Source organism: Salvelinus alpinus, chromosome 9 (genome assembly GCF_045679555.1).
Source record: "Salvelinus alpinus chromosome 9, SLU_Salpinus.1, whole genome shotgun sequence".
NCBI classification, from domain to species: Eukaryota; Metazoa; Chordata; class Actinopteri; order Salmoniformes; family Salmonidae; genus Salvelinus; species Salvelinus alpinus.
Genome location: NC_092094.1, coordinates 84,665,389 through 84,686,028, shown reverse-complemented (window position 1 = coordinate 84,686,028; position 20,640 = coordinate 84,665,389). Strand labels below are relative to the sequence as shown.

General features: G+C 42.0%; 2 protein-coding genes across 3 annotated transcripts; one reads left to right on the top strand and one right to left on the bottom strand.

Annotated features, from left to right (window-relative positions):
- The first annotated feature begins 105 nt into the window (after window positions 1-105).
- On the top strand, window positions 106-6,307 carry mlh3 (mutL homolog 3 (E. coli)). 2 transcript variants are annotated; one of them, XM_071327588.1, is made up of 12 exons: window positions 106-3,101; window positions 3,289-3,390; window positions 3,509-3,585; window positions 3,764-3,868; window positions 3,980-4,064; window positions 4,142-4,210; window positions 4,389-4,497; window positions 4,702-4,861; window positions 4,966-4,989; window positions 5,117-5,195; window positions 5,285-5,433; window positions 5,859-6,307. In XM_071327588.1, the coding sequence occupies exons 1-12, from the start codon at window positions 404-406 to the stop codon at window positions 5,928-5,930; spliced, it is 3,729 nt and encodes a 1,242-aa protein (XP_071183689.1). In that variant the 5' UTR covers window positions 106-403; the 3' UTR covers window positions 5,931-6,307. The 2 variants fall into 2 exon arrangements, with proteins under 2 accessions (XP_071183689.1, XP_071183690.1); XM_071327589.1 differs by lacking the exon at window positions 3,289-3,390 and having other exon boundaries at window positions 107-3,101.
- On the bottom strand, window positions 5,650-20,281 carry LOC139530849 (transmembrane emp24 domain-containing protein 10-like). The gene is made up of 5 exons (XM_071327593.1): window positions 19,996-20,281; window positions 18,642-18,762; window positions 10,551-10,624; window positions 6,689-6,815; window positions 5,650-6,494 (listed from the first exon to the last, which is right to left on the bottom strand). Exons 1-5 carry the CDS (start codon window positions 20,170-20,172, stop codon window positions 6,373-6,375), a joined length of 621 nt encoding a protein of 206 aa, XP_071183694.1. The 5' UTR covers window positions 20,173-20,281; the 3' UTR covers window positions 5,650-6,372.
- Between the last annotated feature and the right edge of the window lie 359 nt (window positions 20,282-20,640).

Below are 20,640 nucleotides of genomic sequence, written 5' to 3'. Positions count from 1 at the left end.
TGTTTGATCTTGCTTCACACACTAAAATATTCAGTCCTCTAGGAACATGGTCTTTCATGCCTTAAGGGGGCAGTGTTTTCTCCTTAAACAGGGTAAGAAACCGGTGTGGTGCAAGCTACCATAGACTTCACAATGTAAACAGTCGCTGCTGGAATGAACATGTTTAGTACAAGTCGAGGCTTCCAAACGACTTAAAATCCAGACAGAGACTGCACACGTTAGTCGTATGTATCAATTTAAAACACCCACCTGCAGCCCGCACCTGTAACGTTAGCTAAATTGTCGGTTGGAAAGCACTGGTTTGAATCTTGGCTAGCTAACGTTAACAGGATAGCTAGCTAATGTTACACATCAGTGGCTCCTTGTTGCCCTTAGACATTAACCAAGGTCTAACGTTATAAATATGATTAAGTGTTTGTCAAAAGAAGTTCAAGGTAAGCTTCGGTCTGGAATAGCAATATTTTCATTACAGCAGTGTCTTGAAGAGCTTATTCTGAACAGTATTGATGCTAGTGCAACATGCGTGGGTGTGAGGGTGGACATCGAAGCCTTCAAAGTGCAGGTTATAGACAATGGCTCAGGGATGGACATAGAGGATATGGAGTCTGTAGGAAACAGATACTTCACAAGCAAATGCAGTTCTTTAGAGGACCTAGATCATCTCAAATTCTATGGATTCAGAGGAGAAGCTGTTGCCAGTATTGCTAATCTCGCCATGCTGGTGGAGATATCATCCAGGACCAAAATGTCTGTGAAGACTCATGTGAAAGTCTTCAAGGATGGTAAAGGCTTGGACGTGTTTGAGGCTGAGACTACCCGCCCATCTGCAGGGACAACTGTTGTTATTTGTAACTTCTTCCACAACATGCCAGTGAGGAGAAACAGGATGGATAGCGTGCTGGAGTTTGAACGGATCAGGCAGAGAGTGGAGGCCATTTCACTCATTCACCCCTCTGTCTCTTTCACGCTGAAGAATGACTGCACAGGGACCATGGTGGTGCAGCTCTCCAAAGCCCGAAACACTTACTACAGGTTTGTTCAGATCCATGGTTTAGGTAGGGCCCAAAAGCTTGGGGAAATCAACCACTCCCATGCACAGTTTGAAGTAAGTGGTTATGTAGGACGAGAAGGCCACTACAACAACACCTTACAGTTCCTCTATGTGAATGACAGGTTACTTCTCAAAACCCGCATCCACAAGCTGCTGAACCTTCTCCTACGCAAAGTAGGCAGTTTAAGTCGGCAGAATGACAGCCCTGGTTCACCACCTGCCATTAGGAGCCCAAAGCAGAGAAGAGGAGCCGAGCTACATGCAATGTATGTCATCAATATCATGTGCCACTACTCTGAGTATGACATATGCCTTGAGCCCGCCAAGACCCTGATTGAATTCAAAGACTGGGAAAGTATTCTGTTCTGCATAGAAGAGGCGGTGAAAGCATTCCTGACAAGAGAGAACTTGGTGAGTGAAATCTCCCCAGAGGATATCCAGGACTACATTTGTAAGAATGTGTTTAGTGGCCAAACAGCTAGCACAGATGGAGTTAAGGACTCCATTGGCAAAGGTGTCCAAACACACATGGAGGGTGTTACCCTGAAATGTAATGTTGGAAGGACCCTTGCATCTGAACCTGTTCATCGACGGCAGACAGAAGACTCTGACAAGATGAAAAGTGTTTGTCAGACATGTGATGGAGTTGAATCAGAGCAGGGTGACAGAGTAGGAAAACCAAGGGACAAGGAGGTCCTTACGGGTTTTGAACAGGAACAAGAGCATAATACCACAAACCCACAATGTCGACCAAGCTCAGTAGATACAGACCAAGGTCTACAGTATGATTCAATTACAGATTCATCAGTTACGGATTCATCAGAGTCTTACAAGGAAGTTACGAAAGAGAATGAAAGCAATGCACATCTGAAATCTGCTATTTCTTGTCCTGAATCATCTCAGCATAGTCTTATCTTTAAGACAAAGGGAGAAAATCTGAAAATGAGTATAGAAGAAGGAACAGAGATGAAGGATAATAAAAGAGAGCATGTATCCCTCTCAAGATGCACTGTGAGAGCACCATGTTCTCTCACTCAGGGAATCCAGTCAGAAATGGGCTCTATCAAACAGACACTACCTCAACCACAGGACACAGAACTGAATCCAGGTGGACACAGAAAGATCTTTCTATCACATCCATACATTCATAGCAGTTTACCCTCTCAGAAATGTCTCTCCCACCAGAGTAGACCAGGGCTAGCGTTAGAATCTAGAGAGAAACTTGCAACAAAACGAAAATGGCCTATGGTGGAGGGCCCAGGCCATCTTCACGTTTACGACAGAGAAGGTAAGGACCTTCCCACTGGCATCCCTTCAAAGATTTCTACGTTCATGTCATGTCAAAAGCTGGCTTTATATAAAGAGGCTGGATCTCTGGACAGGTTCAGAAGAATATACGGGAAGCTTACCGAATCCAATCCAGTTCCTGTCGACGTTAATAGCAATTATTTAGCAATTGATGCCACAGCTTCCCAGACCGAACACTTGGTTATGAATGCCAAGGCTGTTTTGCCCTATCTTGAAGCGGATCAAGAAAGGGATGTCACAGAGTCACGTCTGGATCTGATGAAAGACCACAAAAGCCCATTAACACTCTCCATGTTCACCAAACTCAAATCTCTCTCTGCTCGGAGCAGTGAAATATCTTTGGCTGCCAAACTCTCTCAATTAAAACACCAAAGGACAGAGGTTGCAACCAGTGCATTTGTACATCCTCCAGAGACTACTTCAAATGAGGATATATGTCCCCAGGACACTGTAGAAAACAATGCTATTCTAGAAATCAATAATGGAGAACACAATAACACTGGCCAGAATCGTGACTTCATCCCGGGCTGCAGTACAAATCCTCTGCCAGATGAAAAGGAAGCGAACAATGTCACAGCATCATGTGATTGGCTGCATCACTATGACGACGCTGTGGGGAAGCTGGTCTACATCAACAAAGTGACAGGACTCAGTAAATATGAAGCACCCTCTGCTGAAGAGACACAAGTGTCTTGCACGTCAGATGTCACCAACATGGCAATCAGTGTCATCTCCAAAAAAGGTAAGAACTTTTATCATGTGTTCATCATATCTGTCTAACGCCTACTTTTAAAGTTTAGACCATTATATTGTTTGGATCAAGTTTGACAGTAGCAAGCTATGTATGAAAAGTATATTTAAGGATGTATGTTTGACTATGAGTGCTTGTGTTAGTGTTTACTACCTAGCTTTCCTTCCTTCCCCTGCAGGGATTGAGTACAGGTGTTACCCATTTCAAATGGATCTAGTCTTGCCCTTCCTTCCCAAATCCAAAGCAGGGAGAGTTCTTAGTTCAGGGCCTGACAATAGAGGTACAATGGAGGTTTCTAGCAAAAATGTAGATCAGAATGCTGCAGTAGACTAAGTGTGTGTATTATTAACCTATTTTTTTATATTCTTGTGTAATCTTATTTTTTCTTTTATCCACAGATGACATTCAGGACTCTAATTCACTGTCCTCCCTGTACTCTGAGTGGACTAACCCTGTGTTTGCACGACCTCCTATGGTAAGCCAAATTCTCTCGTTTCACTCCAGAATGTGCAAATAGACTACCTGCCTCAGTCCAGAAATGAAATACAATTACATTATTTAGGGACTTTATTTTCACATGTAGAAATTGTGGGTTGTCTTGACTTCCCTTTAAAGCACATTATTGCTTATTTCAACAACCCATGACTTGCCAGGTTGGTGTGGACATATCAAGTGTGCAAGCTGAAGGACTGGCTGTGAAGATCCATAACATCCTCTTTCCATACCGCTTCTCCAAGGACATGATTCACTCAATGAAGGCAAATATCTCATTACCCTTTGATTCATATGATAGTGTGTTGAATCAGTGGCTTTATTTCCCACCATGAAGTGATTTCTAACACGAGCTAAATATCTCTCTTACCTTCTAGGTTATTCATCAAGTGGATAAGAAGTTTCTTGCATGTCTTATCAACACACAAGACCAAGAGCCTGCGGCCTGCAGTGAAACTGATGGTACAGAGAGAGATTGTCAGTTTTCCAGTTTTAAGTCATCCATTTTTCTTTAAGTGATCACACCTTTTGAATTTCAGGGAACCTTTTAGTGTTAGTGGATCAACACGCTGCGCATGAGAGAGTTCGTCTTGAGAATCTAGTTGCAGGTAAGACCACCCCACCCTGAAGTGGATGCTATGCAGTTACAAAGACAATGCTGAAATACTCTGTAACAACATGTTAATACAGTGTTGTTACTGTAGTAATTACAGCATTACCAAGTAGGAATACGAGCAATTGGTGTAAAGTGTAACCACCCATTCTGTTATGTATGCAATGATGCAGATTCGTACGAGGATGATCCAGAGGCACCGGGGGAGAGACGGCTATGCTCATCCACTGTAGCCCCACCACTGGAGGTCAGCGTGACAGAGGAAGAGCTGAGGCTGCTCAGGTCAGCGCTTAGCTGCCTCTAAGACAAGCGGTCAGAGGAACTCTGTTGACCATCCAAACGAGATGTAGTGAATGTGCGGTTGGTTTTCCCAGCTGTTAAGTGGAGACAATTGTCTCAACCACTTAATTAGGAGTGAGGGTCTATAGTGGTGGTGGCACAGCTTCTGCTCTGATGATATGGATTAGGGGGTGTTCCTTTCGACAGGTCCTGCCGGCCATCCTTGAGGGGCCTGGGTCTGGAGATGCAGTTCTCGCAGATAGGAGATCCCCAGGTCCTGGTGGGGAAGGTGCCAATGTGTTTCACAGAGAAGGAGAGAAATGAACTCCGCCGGGGGAGGCGTTCTATCATCAAGCCCATAGTGGAGGTGAGAATTATACCACCTCTCCTCAGCAAAATTATTGTACCCTGTAATATTTCCTTATTGATTCAATTATCACCTCATTCCTACCTCATGCAACTGCCCTCCAGGAGTACCTTCAAGAGCAGATTGAGGTGAGCATGAGTACTGTCTGTGTACTCTTCCAAAATCTAAAAGGAGAATAATTTTCCATGCTGTCTTGTTTGAAAGAACAATCAATAGGATGAATATCGTCAAATAATTTGTCTTCTTTCATCTCAGTTACTGCGTTCAACTGGCAGAGTACGAGGGACATTGCCTCTTACGGTACTTAAAGTCCTCGCCTCCCTTGCATGTCATGGTGAGTGTTATTTTTAATTCAGTGGTCATACTGTACACGTTTCTCATTAGTGTCATGGTGAAGTATTATTGGTGTTATGGCCCAAACAGGTGCAATCAAATTCAATGACCGCCTCAGTAAGGAGGAGTGTTGCAGCCTGGTAGGCGCTCTATCTTCATGCCAGCTGCCCTTCCAGTGTGCCCATGGCCGCCCATCCATCGCCCCGCTGGTAGACGTCCTTCACTTGAATGACCAAGAGGTACCACTATAGACATGCACTGATTAAGGACCAGCTTAAAAGGAAAGCGCCACCCAAAAAATTTGGGTATTTGTTATATGTCAGCAATCAAGTTTAAGACATAACTTTTAAAATAGGTGGTATGCCGTATTTTGAAAGTTAATCTTCAACTTAGTTGCTGACATGCAAAACATTTCAGGACTATAATCAATGGAGTAATGAAACATACCAAAATAGTTTTACTTTAAACTGTTTAATTTGTCATTAGGATCCCCATTAGCTAACGTTAGCTAATCTTCCTGGGGTCCAACACATTACAAATCAAGACTTCAAACATGTATTTTGTTAATATCTGTAGTGACAAATGAGTCTTGCGCCACAATCAGAATTTGCTCTATGCCAAGCTTAATTTTACTTGCTAAACAATATTTTCTTGTTTTTCACAGGAACCACCTAGACCAAACCTCAGAAAACTGAGAAGAATGTACAAAGCCTGGGAACTTTATGGAAATAGATAAGTGTGCCCAACATTGTCAAATGATAAAAGATTAATTTAAAAACAGGATCTCATTAATTAAGAGACATTTCTTGTAATTGCTCATCTTTTAATGCTGTATAGTCTTTATAGCTATATGAAAGACACCCAGAGTGAAAGCCTTCTTATTAAAAAACACAACCATGTACCTGACATACTGGGGACACTATTTTTGCATAACAATAGCTGAATGTGATGGGAGGCTTTGTACACTCACAAAAAATTTAGTGTGTTTATTGTCATGCAATGTTGCATGAGTACATCTCAAACCAATGTATTTCTAATCAAAACAGTGCCTGAGATGAGGCTAGTAAAAAACTTAAGTCTGAAATAAATTAAAATTGTATACGGGGGCTACTACCCAACTTAATTTCTCACAAATTGCACACCATTTCCTCAACATGGTCCCCGCTTCGTAGATGGCTTTACTCTATCAGTTTCTTCGCCTTGAAGAAACGCCGTAGGTAGAAGACCTGCCACGTTGCCAGCCCAATTAGACAGCACATAGAGAAGATACTGAAGTACAAGACACGTATGTTGGTGGATTCTGCAATGTGAGGGAAAATCTATTTAACCGAGTAACGTGTCGGTTTAAATAAACTAAGGTTTTACTCTTCACAAGACAAGGCAAAAAAGATTGAGAAACATATGAAAGACACTGAACATTTTCTGGTTGAGTGAAAACATGGACCGCAAATATGTTGCTTTGCACCTTTTTGTTTTTTCCCATATAGCACTTACCATTTGTGTCCCTCATTTCCTCTTCACGCTTCTTCATGTAGGCAAAGTCATTCACAATGGACTCCGACAAGTCTTCGAGGCGTCTTAGTTCAACTTCTAGGGGCTTCAGCTTCTCAACTTTTGCAATCTGAAAAGAGCAGAAGAATTAAAGTTGAGCGTACTGTGTCAAATGGACATGAGTATTCTCTCTTCCACCGAAACATTGCACCATACAGAATAAAGCCCCGATTGACCACTGGATGTCCTTAGTCACATTTAATAGTGTATAAAATGTTAGTGTATGACACTTGTATTGTGGAGTGGTAAAGAGCTGTGTGAGCATGCTTTCAGAAATGTAGTTGAGAGAAAGTTAGTCTTAGGGTGTCTTCACACTTGGTCCCCTTTCAGACAATTTTTGTTAAGGCAGTTCTTAATTTTTTGTGCAGTGTGAACACTCCAAATGAACTCAGAACCCTCAAGAGCCCCCAAACTGAAGCCATCTCGAGAGGTGGTCTGGTTTGGTTCGCTTTAAGGCAATGTGAACAGAAGGCTCCCCAGGTTCGCTTGTCATTATTCCCGGACCATACACTAGACTACTGCAACAGTTTCCCCTGCCATAACCCCTCACACTAGACTACTGCAACACGGTTTCACCTGCCATAACCCCTCACACTAGACTACTGCAACAGTTTCCCCTGCCATAACCCCTCACACTAGACTACTGCAACACGGTTTCACCTGCCATGACTACTGCAACAGCTTCCCCCTGCCATAACCCCTCACACTAGACTACTGCAACACGGTTTCACCTGCCATGACTACTGCAACACGGTTTCCCCTGCCATAACCCCTCACACTCGACTACTGCGATACCGTTTCCCCTGCCATAACCCCTCACACTAGACTACTGCAACACGGTTTCACCTGGCATGACTACTGCAACACGGTTTCACCTGGCATGACTACTGCAACACGGTTTCACCTGCCATAACCGCTCACACTAGACTACTGCAACACGGTTTCACCTGCCATGACTACTGCAACACGGTTTCACCTGCCATGACTACTGCAACACGGTTTCACCTGCCATGACTACTGCAACACGGTTTCACCTGCCATGACTACTGCAACACGGTTTCACCTGCCATGACTACTGCAACACGGTTTCACCTGCCATGACTACTGCAACACGGTTTCACCTGCCATGACTACTGCAACACGGTTTCACCTGCCATGACTACTGCAACACGGTTTCACCTGCCATAACCCCTCACACTAGACTACTGCAACAGTTTCCCCTGCCCCAACCCCTCACACTAGACTACTGCAACACGGTTTCACCTGCCATAACCCCTCACACTAGACTACTGCAACACGGTTTCACCTGCCATAACCCCTCACACTAGACTACTGCAACACGGTTTCACCTGCCATAACCCCTCACACTAGACTACTGCAACACGGTTTCACCTGCCATAACCCCTCACACTAGACTACTGCAACACGGTTTCACCTGCCATAACCCCTCACACTAGACTACTGCAACACGGTTTCACCTGCCATAACCCCTCACACTGGACTACTGCAACACGGTTTCACCTGCCATAACCCCTCACACTCTACTACTGCGATACCGTTTCCCCTGCCATAACCCCTCACACTAGACTACTACAACACCGTTTCCCCTGCCATAACCCCTCACATTGGTGCCACAAAAGAGAGATGTTCAGATTCGTGGGGGGAAAAACATGCTGTTTTTGGATATTGATTAGCAGTTGTCAAGGATGCACAGACATTACAAAACATGTATCGAGTGTTGTACTGACACGATGTTCAGATTATATGTTTGCAATACGTGATCTATAGGCTAAGAGATTCATAAATTGTTTATTTGAAAGTGGGGCTTGAATAATGTGAACACAACATATTCAGTGAATCAATGCTAGCTCTTAAGCGGCATTGGTGTACAATTTGCAGTTCTATTTATTCTGTTACCAATAATACTTACATGTTAAATTACAATTATAATCAGAAGATACAATCTATTAGCATCAAATGTGAGTAGGTACAGTACCAGTCAGAAGTTTGGACATCTACTCATTCCATGGTTATTATTTATTTTTACTATTTTCTACATTCTAGAATAGTGAAGCCATCAAAACTATGAAATAACATGGAATTGTGTAGTAATCAAAATATATTTTAGATTCTTCAAAGTAGCCACCCTTTGCCTTTGACAGCTTTGCACACTCTTGGCATTCTCTCAACCAGCTTCATGAGGAATGCTTTTCCAACAGTCTTGAAGGAGTTCCCAAATATGCTGAGCACTTGTTGGCTGCTTTTCCTTCACTCTGCGGTCCAACTCATCCCAAACCATCTCAATTGGGTTGGCGTCAGGTGATTGTGGAGGCCAGGTCATCTGATGCAGCACTCCATCACTCTCCTTCTTGGACAAATAGCCCTTACACAGCCTGGAGGTGTGTTTTGGGTCATTGTCCTGTTGAAAAACAAATGGTAGTCCCACTAAGTGCAAACCAGATGAGATTGCGTATCGTTGCAGAATGCTGTGGTAGCCATGCTGGTTAAGTGTGCCTTGAATTATAAACAAATCACTGACAGTGTCACCAGCAAAGCACCATCACCCCACCTCCATGGTTCACGTTGGGAACCACACATGTGGAGATCATCCGTTCACTTCCTCTGCGTCTCACAAAGACACAATTTGGACAGATTTCCACCGGTCTAATGTCCATTGCTCATGTTTCTTGGCCCAAGCAAGTCTCCTCTTATTGGTTTCCTTTCGTAGCGATTTCTTTGCAGCAATTTGACCATGAAGGCATAATAATTCATGCAATCTCCTCTGAACAGTTGATGTTGTGTCTGTTACATGAATTCTGAAGTTTTTATTTGGGCTGCAATTTCTGAGGCTGGTAACTACTGAACTTATCCTCTGCAGCAGAGGTAACTCTGGGTCTTCCTTTCCTGTGGCGGTCCTCATGAGACAGTTTCACCATAGCACTTGGTTTTGTAACTGCACTTTTTCAGAATTGACTGACCTTCATGTCTTAAAGTAATGATGGACTGTCATTTCTCTTTGCTTGTTTGAGCTGCTCTTGGTATTTTACCAATAGGGACATCTTCTGTATAATACCCCACCCTTGTCACAACACAACTGATTGACTCAAACGCATTAAGGTAAGAAATTCCACAAATTCACTTATGAAAAAGCACAGCTGTTAATTGAAATGCATTCCAGGTGACTACCTCATGAAGCTGGTTGAGAGAATGCCAAGCTGCAAAGGGTGGCTACTTTGTAGACTCAAAATATATTTTGTTTTGTTGGTTACTGTACGATTCCTTTTGTTATTTCATAGTTGATGGCTTCACCATTATTCTAGAATGTGGAAAATAGTAAAAAATAAATAAAAATCATGGAATGAGTAGGTGTGTCAACTTGAGACTGGTACTGTGTATCTAGCTGTCCAATAACATGTTCTGATGGAATGGCTTATACTGCAGTTTGGGTTTTTACAGAGTGCATTTAGTAAATGTTCAAAGGTCTTGGTTCCTTAACATAGAAATGTGAATGCAAAGAGAACTCAGACCACAAAATAGAATAGGTGAAGTAAACTGGCAAAAGAGTTGAGTCCTCATTCAAAGGCAAGGGCAGTGTGAATACAAAGAACTGAGTTCTTTGGCTTTTTTTGTTTGTTTTTTTAACTCCAGTGTTCACTTTAGAGGACAGATTTTAAAGAGAACTGTGAAAGGAACCTTAACCATCATTGACATTATACATATATTTTTTTTTTAATGTTGACTCATGGTCACACCAAATCTGATCCAGATGCACCTGGAGAAAGGCTGACGGGCAGTTGGTACTTACCTCTTCGTAATTCTTTGCCTCCACACCATGCTTCATGTCTAAATTGACCAGCTGGTCTGTGACCCTCCCAGTACCTAGACCCCAGAATGAAAAGACTTATTGTACAGGGGCCAAACATTCCAGGAAATGACTATTCCCTGCTTCTAAATCCTGCCCAGTCTGCTTTGGCTTAATCATATATACTCTTAACCCTTGAAGCAAGGCTTGACATTAACTTTTTTAGCCACTTGTCCGAAAGCTGAAATCACTTGTCTCCATCAAAATAAAATAAAAATAAAAGACTACTACACATTTGGCTCGCTACGGGATGGATGAGAGGAATCATGATATTGACAAAAGATACTTAGAATATTCAAAAATATTTGTCTCCACTATTTTGCACTGTGGCACGAAAGATGTGTAGTGGCCTAGGCCTATCTGTGTGTGCCTAAGCGTGCAGATGGAGCGAGTGACAGTCAACGAGCCTAGCTGGCTGTGCGTCTTGTGATTGGTTGTAAATCATCATGGGCTGCAGAGCAACTCTGCTGTCGTCAGCAGGGGCGTAGGCCTGGGTGGGCGCAATCAGATTGAGCACTTGTTCCAAACTGGACATTTTTACCTCTTTTTACCTAAGCACAGTAGTCTACTTGCAAGAGCGCACCGGAATTGAGTAGCGTCACTTCAAATGGTCTACTGCTGGAGTTGCTGCACCTCCTATACAATATTAGCTCAAAATATATAGGAGTTCTTGCACCTAAATATAAAATGATACCGGGACCCAAAATGAGTACTGGCACCTATTTCAGTCAAGCACTGGCCTGAACATGTATACACCATCAGATGGAATTCATAGCAAGCATTAGGGAGGGGTTGGGAAAACTAAAGGGGTATTGATATTAATAATACATTATTTGGCAGATGCCTTTCAGGACACTCAAGGACGTTGTATATAAAATCAATTGTATTTAGGCCTATGTAATGAATTTGAATTATGCTTGATTATTTACTGGGGGAAAAAACTAAATGAAATGTTAATTATATTCAATTCAGTTCAATTTCTAAACAATGGGCAGGTTCTGGCACATCACTTCACACTGATACCGTGTGTAGGCTACCTACAGTTAGCTAGCTAAGACAAGTAAAATGGCCAAACTAAGCTCCCAGTAAAAACATTTTTTTTTGAAGAGACCATGACCATGTTGGAGCATTTGCCAAGTTATTTGATATCAGTGATTTCCCCATGAAGGGCCTCCAGTCCCTCCTACTGATTGCATTGATCTAATCGAGGGACTTAGTGTCAGTACATTCAGAGACAATGATCAGCACTACAAAGCTGTTATTCAACACTTCGACTCGCACTCTACCTCCCTCCGCTGACACATCACCATCAGTCCATTGAAATAACCGTGTTATTTAAAATTCTGTTCCGATGTGCCTCGCAAGTAGGCTACAACAACTGACCTCTGACCAGTTTGGGGACCTAGACTATTGATCATTTAATTGATCACACAATACATTGTAGGTGCACTTGATCTCCCGTGCCCAGCAGATAATTGCATTTCGACTCAAGCGATCGACTAAGAAAAGATTGGTGACCACTATTCTAGTCTATCGATACCTATTGTGATTACCTATTGGTCCCGTGTGGCTCAGTTGGTAGAGCATGGCGCTTGCAACGCCAGGGTTGTGGGTTCATTCCCCACGGGGGGACCAGGATGAATATGTATGAACTTTCCAAATTGTAAGTCGCTCTGGATAAGAGCGTCAGCTAAATGACTTAAATGTAAATGTAAATGTATTACCTATTGTGATTATTACTGTTATAACAGGCCATTTTGTTCTTGTCTCTTAATTATAAGCCTACAGTTTGTGTAGGTCTGTCACATGTTAAATTAATTTACATAGGCCTACAAGATTAGTGCATTCATGTAAATAAGGTATCTTATTTTCAATAAATTTGTAAAAATGTAAACCTGTTTTCACATTGTCATTATGGGGTATTGTGTGTAGATTGAGGGAAAAATAAATGTAATCCATTTTAAAATAAGGCTAACATGAGATGGTTTGTTGTTTGCGATCAATTACAGAAAGGTATTAGGTCAGCTTTTATGATGAGTGCCCAAATTGTGAACCAGAATCTTTTGGGCTGACCCTGCATTCAACAGATTTCTGCCTACGCCACTGGTCCTCAGAACTGGATAATTATAAACTGATTTGCATCCTTCTCTCTTATTAAGCCTAGGCTACTACAGTTGAAGTCGGAAGTTTACATACACTTAGGTTGGAGTCATGAAAACTGTTTTTTCAACCACTCCACAAATTTCTTGTTAACTATAGTTTTGGCAAGTCGGTTTGGACATCTACTTTGTGCATGACACAAGTCCATTTTTCAAACAATTGTTTACAGACAGATTTCACTTATAATTCATTGTTACACAATTCCAGTGGGTCCGAGGTTTACATACACACCTTTAAACAGCTTGGAAAATTCCAGAAAATTATGTCATGGCTTTAGAAGCTTCTAATAGGCTAATTGACATCATTTGAGTCAATTGGAAGTGTACCTGTGGATGTATTTCAAGGCCTACCTTTAAACTCAGTGCCTCTTTGCTTGACATTATGGGAAAATCAAAAGAAATCAGCCAAGACCTCAGAAAATAAATTGTAGACCTCCACAAGTCTGGTTCATGGGAGCAATTTCCAAACGCCTGAAGGTACCATGTTCATCTGTACAAACAATAGTACGCAAGTATAAACACCATGGGACCACACAGCCGTCATGCCGCTCAGGAAGGAGACGCATTCTGTCTCCTAGAGATGAACGTGCTTGGTGCGAAAAGTGCAAATCAATCCCAGAACAGCAAAGGACCTTGTGAAGATGCTAGAGAAAACGGGTACAAAATATCTATATCCACAGTAAAACGAGTCCTATATCGACATAACCTGAAAGGCTGCTCAGCAAGGAAGAAGCCACTGCTCCAAAACCGCCATGAAAAAGCCAGACTATGGTTTGCAACTACACATGGGGACAAAGATGGTACTTTTTGGAGAACTGTCCTATGGTCTGATGAAACAAAAATATAACTGTTTGTCCATAATGACCATCGTTATGTTGAGAAAAAAGGGGGAAGCTTGCAAGCCGAAGAACACCATCCCAACCGTGAAGTATGGCGGTGGCAACATCATGTTGTGGGGGTGCTTTGCAGCAGGAGGGACTGGTGTACTTCACAAAATAGATGGCATCATGAGGAGGAAGATTGTGGATATATTGAAGCAACATCTCAAGACATCAGTCAGGAAGTTAAAGCTTGGTTGCAAATGGGTCTTCCAAATGGACAATGACCCCAAGCATACTTCCAAAGTTGTGGCAAAATGGCTTAAAGTCAAGGTATTGGAGTGGCCATCACAAAGCCCTGACCTCAAACCTATAGACAATTTGTGGGCAGAACTCAAAAAGCGTGTGAGAGCAAGGTGCCTACAAAACTGACTCAGTTACACCAGCTCTGTCAGGAGGAATGGGCCAAAATTCACCCAACTTATTGTGGGAAGCTACCCGAAACGTTTGACCCAAGTTAAACAATTTAAAGGCAATGCTACCAAATACTAATTGAGTGCATATAAACTTCTGACCCACTGGGAATGTGATGAAAGAAATTAATCATTCTCTCTACTATTATTCTGACATTTCACATTAAAATAAAGGGGTGATCCTAATTGACCTAAGACAGGGAATTTTTACTAGGATTAAATGTCAGGAATTGTGAAAAACTGAGTTTAAATGCATTTGGCTATGGTGTATGTAAACATCCGACTTCAACTGTATTTGCATTGTAGGTAGGTTGCACAATGCTAGAATAATATGGAAATAGGTCAAGGCCAACTACGCATAATTTCTTTCATAAGCTTTCCTCAGCTCATTCTATTTTTCCATCTTTGTATTGTTTGCTCAATTTCACTTCGTGGCCTAAAATATCTCTCATTAAAAATACATCTGAATGAGAATAGCATAGATTCCGACTTTCATAATTATTCCAATTTAAAAGCGGCAACTTTAGGACATTAAACACTATTGGATTAGTTTGAAAAACACACTTAATAACTTTCATTTGTCTTATATTTCAGTTAGTAGGATTAACCTTTTGGGTGTTTGGTTCGCAACGTCAAGAAGGGATTTTCCCCCCCGGTCTCGCATGCATCATTCCTGTCTTACAATGCTTTTCTCAACTAAGGTTTGTTGAAATTTCTCATTAGATTTTTATATCTTGCTATTGTTTTGCAAAGAAAAAGCCATATTTCAGACTCTTTTTTTGGCCAGTCTGAGATAAGGCTTTTTCTTTGCAACTCTGCCTAGAAGGCCAGCATCCCGGAGTAGCCTCTTCACTGTTGACATTGAGACTGGTGTTTTGCGGGTATTATTTAATTAAGTTGTCAGTTGAGGACTTGTGATGCATCCGTTTCTCAAACTAGACACGAATGTACTTGTCGTCTTGCTCAGTTGTGCACCGGGGCCTCCCACTCTTTCTATTCTGGTTAGAGACAGTTTGTGCTGTTCTGTGAAGGGAGTAGGTCACTGCATTGTACGAGATCTTCAGTTTCTTGGCAATTTCTCACATGGAATAGCCTTCATTTCTCAGAACAGGAATAGACAGACGAGTTTCATTAGAAAGTTATTTGTTTCTGGCCATTTTGAGCCTGTAATCGAACCCACAAATGCTGATGTTCTGATTAAAGAACCAATAAAACTGGCCTTCTTTAGACCAGTTGAGTATCAGGAGCAACAGTTTTCAGCTGTGCTAACAATTGCAAAAGGGTTTTCTAATGATCAATTACTCTTAAAATGAGAAACTTGGGATTAGCTAACAATGTGCCATTGGAACACAAGAGTGGTGGTTGCTGATAATGGGCCTCTGTACGCCTATGTAGATATTCCATTCAAAATCAGCCGTTTCCAGCTACAATAGTCATTAACAATGTCTACACTGTACAGTCGTGGCCAAAAGTTTTGAGAATTACACAAATATAAATGTTCAAAGTCTGCTGCCTCAGTTTGTATGATGGCAATTTGCATATACTCCAGAATGTTATGAAGAGTGATCAGATGAATTGCAAAGTCCCTCTTTGCCATGCAAATGAACTGAATCCCCCAAAATAATTTCCACTGCATTTCAGCCCTGCCACAAAAGGACCAGCTGACATCATGTCAGTGATTCTCTCGTTAACACAGGTGTGAGTGTTGACGAGGACAAGGCTGGAGATCACTGTCATGCTGATTGAGTTCGAATAACAGACTGGAAGCTTCAAAAGGAGGGTGGTGCTTGGAATCATTGTTCTTCCTCTGTCAACCATGGTTACCTGCAAGGAAACACGTGCCGTCATCATTGCTTTGCGCAAAAAGGGCTTCACAGGCAAGGATATTGCTGCCAGTAAGATTGCACCTAAATCAACCATTTATCGGATCATCAAGAACTTCAAGGAGAGCAGCTCAATTGTTGTGAAGGCTTCAGGGTGCCCAAGAAAGTCCAGCAAGCGCCAGGACTGTCTCCTAAAGTTGATTCAGCTGCGGGATCGGGGCACCACCAGTACAAAGCTTGCTCAGGAATGGCAGCAGGCAGGTGTGAGTGCATCCGCACGCACAGTGAGGCAAAGACTTTTGGAGGATGGCCTAGTGTCAAGAAGGGCAGCAAAGAAGCTACTTCTCTCCAGGAAAAACATCAGGGACAGACTAATATTCTGCAAAAGTTACAGGGATTGGACTGCTGAGGACTGGGGTAAAGTCATTTTCTCTGATGAATCCCCTTTCCAATTGTTTGGAGCATCCAACAAACAAGCTTGTCCGGAGAAGACAAGGTTGAGCGCTACCATCAGTCCTGTGTCATGCCAACAGTAAAGCATCCTGAGACCATTCATGTGTGGGGTTGCTTCTCAGCCAAGGGAGTGGGATCACTCGCAATTTTGCCTAAGAACACAGCCATGAATAAAGAATGGTACCAACACATCCTCCGAGACCAACTTCTCCCAATCATCCAGGAACAGTTTGGCGAACAATGCCCTTTCCAGCATGATGGAGCACCTTGCCATAAGGCAAAGGTGATAAAGTGCCCGGGGAACAAAACATCAATATTTGAGGTCCATGGCCAGGAAACTCCCCAGACCTTAATCCCATTGAGAACTTGTGGTCAATCCTCAAGAGGCGGGTGGATAAGCAAAAACCCACAAATTCTGACAAACTCCAAGCATTGATTATGCAAGAATGGGCTGCCATCAGTCAGGATGTGGCCCAGAAGTTAATTGACAGCATGCCAGGGCGGATTGCAGAGGTCTTGAAAAAGAAGGGACAACACTGCAAATATTGACACACTGCATCAACTTCATGTAATTGTCAATAAAAACCTATGACACTTATGAAATGCTTGTAATTATACTTCAGTATTCCATAGTAACAAAAATATCTAAAAACACTGAAGCAGCAAACTTTGTCCACGACTGTATTTCTGATCAATTTTATGTTATTTTAAATGGACAGAAAATGTGTTTTTCTTTCAAAAACAAGGACATTAAGTGACCTCAAACTTTTGAACGGTAGTGTGTGTGTGTATATATATATATATATATATATATATATATAAAATGACCGGATATTTTGCGCTGCTTTTGTCAGACTCTTAGCTCTGTTCTCTGTGTAAATAAAATATTTATTGAAATAGGCTATAGGCAATTTACTCAATGTCAACAATGTACTGCTGAGCGCTCCCTGGTCCAATTCTGATCTGAGTAATTGTTTGATAGTGATTTTTTTACTTGTCAATTCAGACAACTGAAATCTACAATGAAAAGAAATATGAAACACAACATGTAAAGTGAAAGTCCCATGTTTCATGACCTGAAATAAAAGATAGCAGAAATGTTCCATACGTCAAAAAGCTTCTCAAATTGCGCACACATTTGTTTACATCCCTGTTAGTGAGCACTTCTCATTTGCCAACTTAATCCATCCACCTGACAGGTGTGGCATATCAAGAATCTGATTAAACAGCACGATCATTACACAGGTGCACCTTGTGCTAGGGACAATAAAAGGCCACTCTAAAATGTGCAGTTGTGTCACACAACAAAACGCCACAGATGTCTCAAGTTCAGGGAGTATGCAATTGGCATGCTGACTGTAGGAATGACCACAAGAGCAGTTGCCAGAGAATTTCATGTTCATTTCTCCACCATAAACTGCCTCCAACGTTGTTTTAGAGAATTTGGAAGTAAGTTCAACTGGCCTCACAACCGCAGACCATGTGTATAGCGTTGTGTGGGTGAGTGGTTCACTGATGTCAACGTTGTGAACAGAATTCCCCATGGTGGGGTTATGGTATGGGCAGGCATAAGCTACGGACAACGAACACACTTGCATCTTATAAATGGCAATTTGAATGCACAGAGACACCGTGACAAAATCCTGAGGCTGATTGTCGTGCCATTCATCCGCTGCCATCACCTCATGTTTCAGCATGATAATGCACAGCCCCACGCCACAAGGATCTGTACACAATTCATGGAAGCTGAAGGTCCCAGTTCTTCCATGGCCTGCATACTCAGACATGTCACCCATTGACCATGTTTGGGATGCCCTGATTCGACGTGTGCGACAGCGTGTTCCAGTTACCACTAAAATCCAGCAACTTCGCACAGCCATTGAAGACGATTAGGACAACATGCCACAGGCCACAATCAACAGCCTGATCAACTCTATGCGAAGGAAATGTGTTGCGCTGCAGGAGGCAAATGGTAACACCAGATACTGACTGGTTATCTGATCCACGCCCCTACTTTTTTAAAAGGTATTCCCAGGCGGGAAATCCATAGATTAGGGCCTAATGAATTTATTTCAATTGACTGACTTCCTTATTTATGAACTGTAACTCAGTAAAATCTTTGAAATTGTTGCATGTTGCGCTCATGTTTTTATTCAGTATATATTCTGGGTTGTCTGATTTAAGATTTTTTACTTGCCCCGTACAAAGCAAACAAGCCTTAAGGTCGAACCCTGCTGGCTTTACACTTAAACGACCCATGCCCATTGCTATATTAGAATATATCTGTGACATGGTTAAACACACTCACCTAGAGGGGATTTGCTTTCGAAGCAAACCTCAAACATATCATAGTCCTCTGTTGTAAAGGCAAACTTCCCCTTTGAAGCATCCTCCTTGGAGTACAAGATGTGACCTGATGAATCTGCAATCTGAAATGGAAAATAATTAAAACACACGGTTGGTACTTTGACCCAGATACACTAGACATGCATGAATCAAAATAAACTAGCTAGCTACTTGTTAATTTTTATAACATACACTACATGACCAAAAGTATGTAGACACCTGCTTGTCGAACATCTCATTCCAAAATCACGGGCATTAATATGCTGCTATAATAGCCTCCCCTCTTCTGGGAAGGATTTCCACTAGATGTTGGAACAATACTGCAGGGACTTGCTTCCATTCAGCCACAAGAGCATTAGTGAGGTCAGGCACTGATGTTGGGCGATTAGGCCTGGCTCGCAGTCGGCGTTCCAATTCATCCCAAAGGTGTTTGATGGGGTTGAGGTCAGGGCTCTGTGCAGGCAAGTCAGTTCTTCCACACTGATCTCGAACCAAACCATTTCTGTATGGACCTTACTTTGTACACGGGGGCATTGTCATGCCGCAACAGGAAAGGGCCTTCCCCAAACTGTTGTAAGAACAGAATCATCTAGAATGTAATTGTATGCTGTAGCGTTAATATTTCCCGTCACTGGAACTAAGGGGCCTAGCACGAACCATGAAAAACAGCGTCAGACCATTATTCCTCCTCCACTAAACTTTAGTTGGCACGATACAGTCGGGCAGGTAGAGTTCTCCTGGCATCCGCCGAACCCAGATTTGTCCGTTGGACTGCCAGATGGTGAAGCGTGATCCATCACTCCAGAGAACACGTTTCCACTGGTCCGTAGTCCAATGGTGGCGAGCTTTACACCACTCCAGGTGAAAGTCACTGAGCTCTTCAGTAAGGCCATTATACTGCCAATGTTTGTCTATGGAGATTGCATGGCTATGTGCTCGATGTTATACACCTGTCCGCTCGTAGCTACATGATTAATACTATACTTTCATTGATATCCTATTCATGTCTTTTGCCGTACTCTGTTGAACCAAAATGACAGCATTTTATTTAGCTAGCTACATTAGCCAGCTGTACAAGTTCGATAGTCCATACATCGTATAGGTTAGCTAGATATCAAAAGGTTCTGGTCAGGTGGCCAGCTAATGCAAACAAACCTGCACAGAGACATTTTTTTTATATTGGCATTGATTGTATTGATAGTAGCCAAATGCACATATTCAAGGCTTCCATGTCAAATAGTAATGCTAACACCAACTTGATTCCAAGGATTTGATACAGTCTAGCTAGCTAGTTCAGACCTAGCTAGCTATGTTACCTTGAGATTGGTTTTCGCATTTGGTTGTTCGCTAACTTCGTATTCGCCTGTGACCAGCACGTCTTTGTGGATCTCTTCCCGCAAACATTTTCTAAGATTTACCGGTAGATAGAACGTAATAGAAAAGATCAAATCAAAAAGAACAGTAAAGGTAAGTAATAGAAAAAATCTAGACATACTGTATGTAGCTGGCTGTACGCTACAGTCAGTCGCCACCAAGCTCTCTCGATAATAAAAATATAGATAGTGCTCAGTTCCGGGTTAAGTCACGTGATCTCTTCGCTTCCCAGTACTTTTTGCAAGTGCAACGCGCGCGTGGTCATAATGATTTAAATAAATCTCCATACAGTTTCTACTTTGTATCCATATTATTTTCACTGACATGTATTGCATCGTTTTCTTTTAGTAATAATAAGTACTAAATACGTAAATGCAAATCATGTTCTTCAATGGTTACTGGTAGATCGAGCCGTAATAAGGTTTTTGTTTTAAAAAATAATTTGAAGAAAATATTTGATTTCCAGGACATCAGTGTCCTTATATAGAATGCATCCTTTGCGAGATTTGCGTATAATAACTGTCGTTATATTAATGGCGTAGGCTAATATTATACTCTCATTCTATTATGTAATTAAAATAATAAAA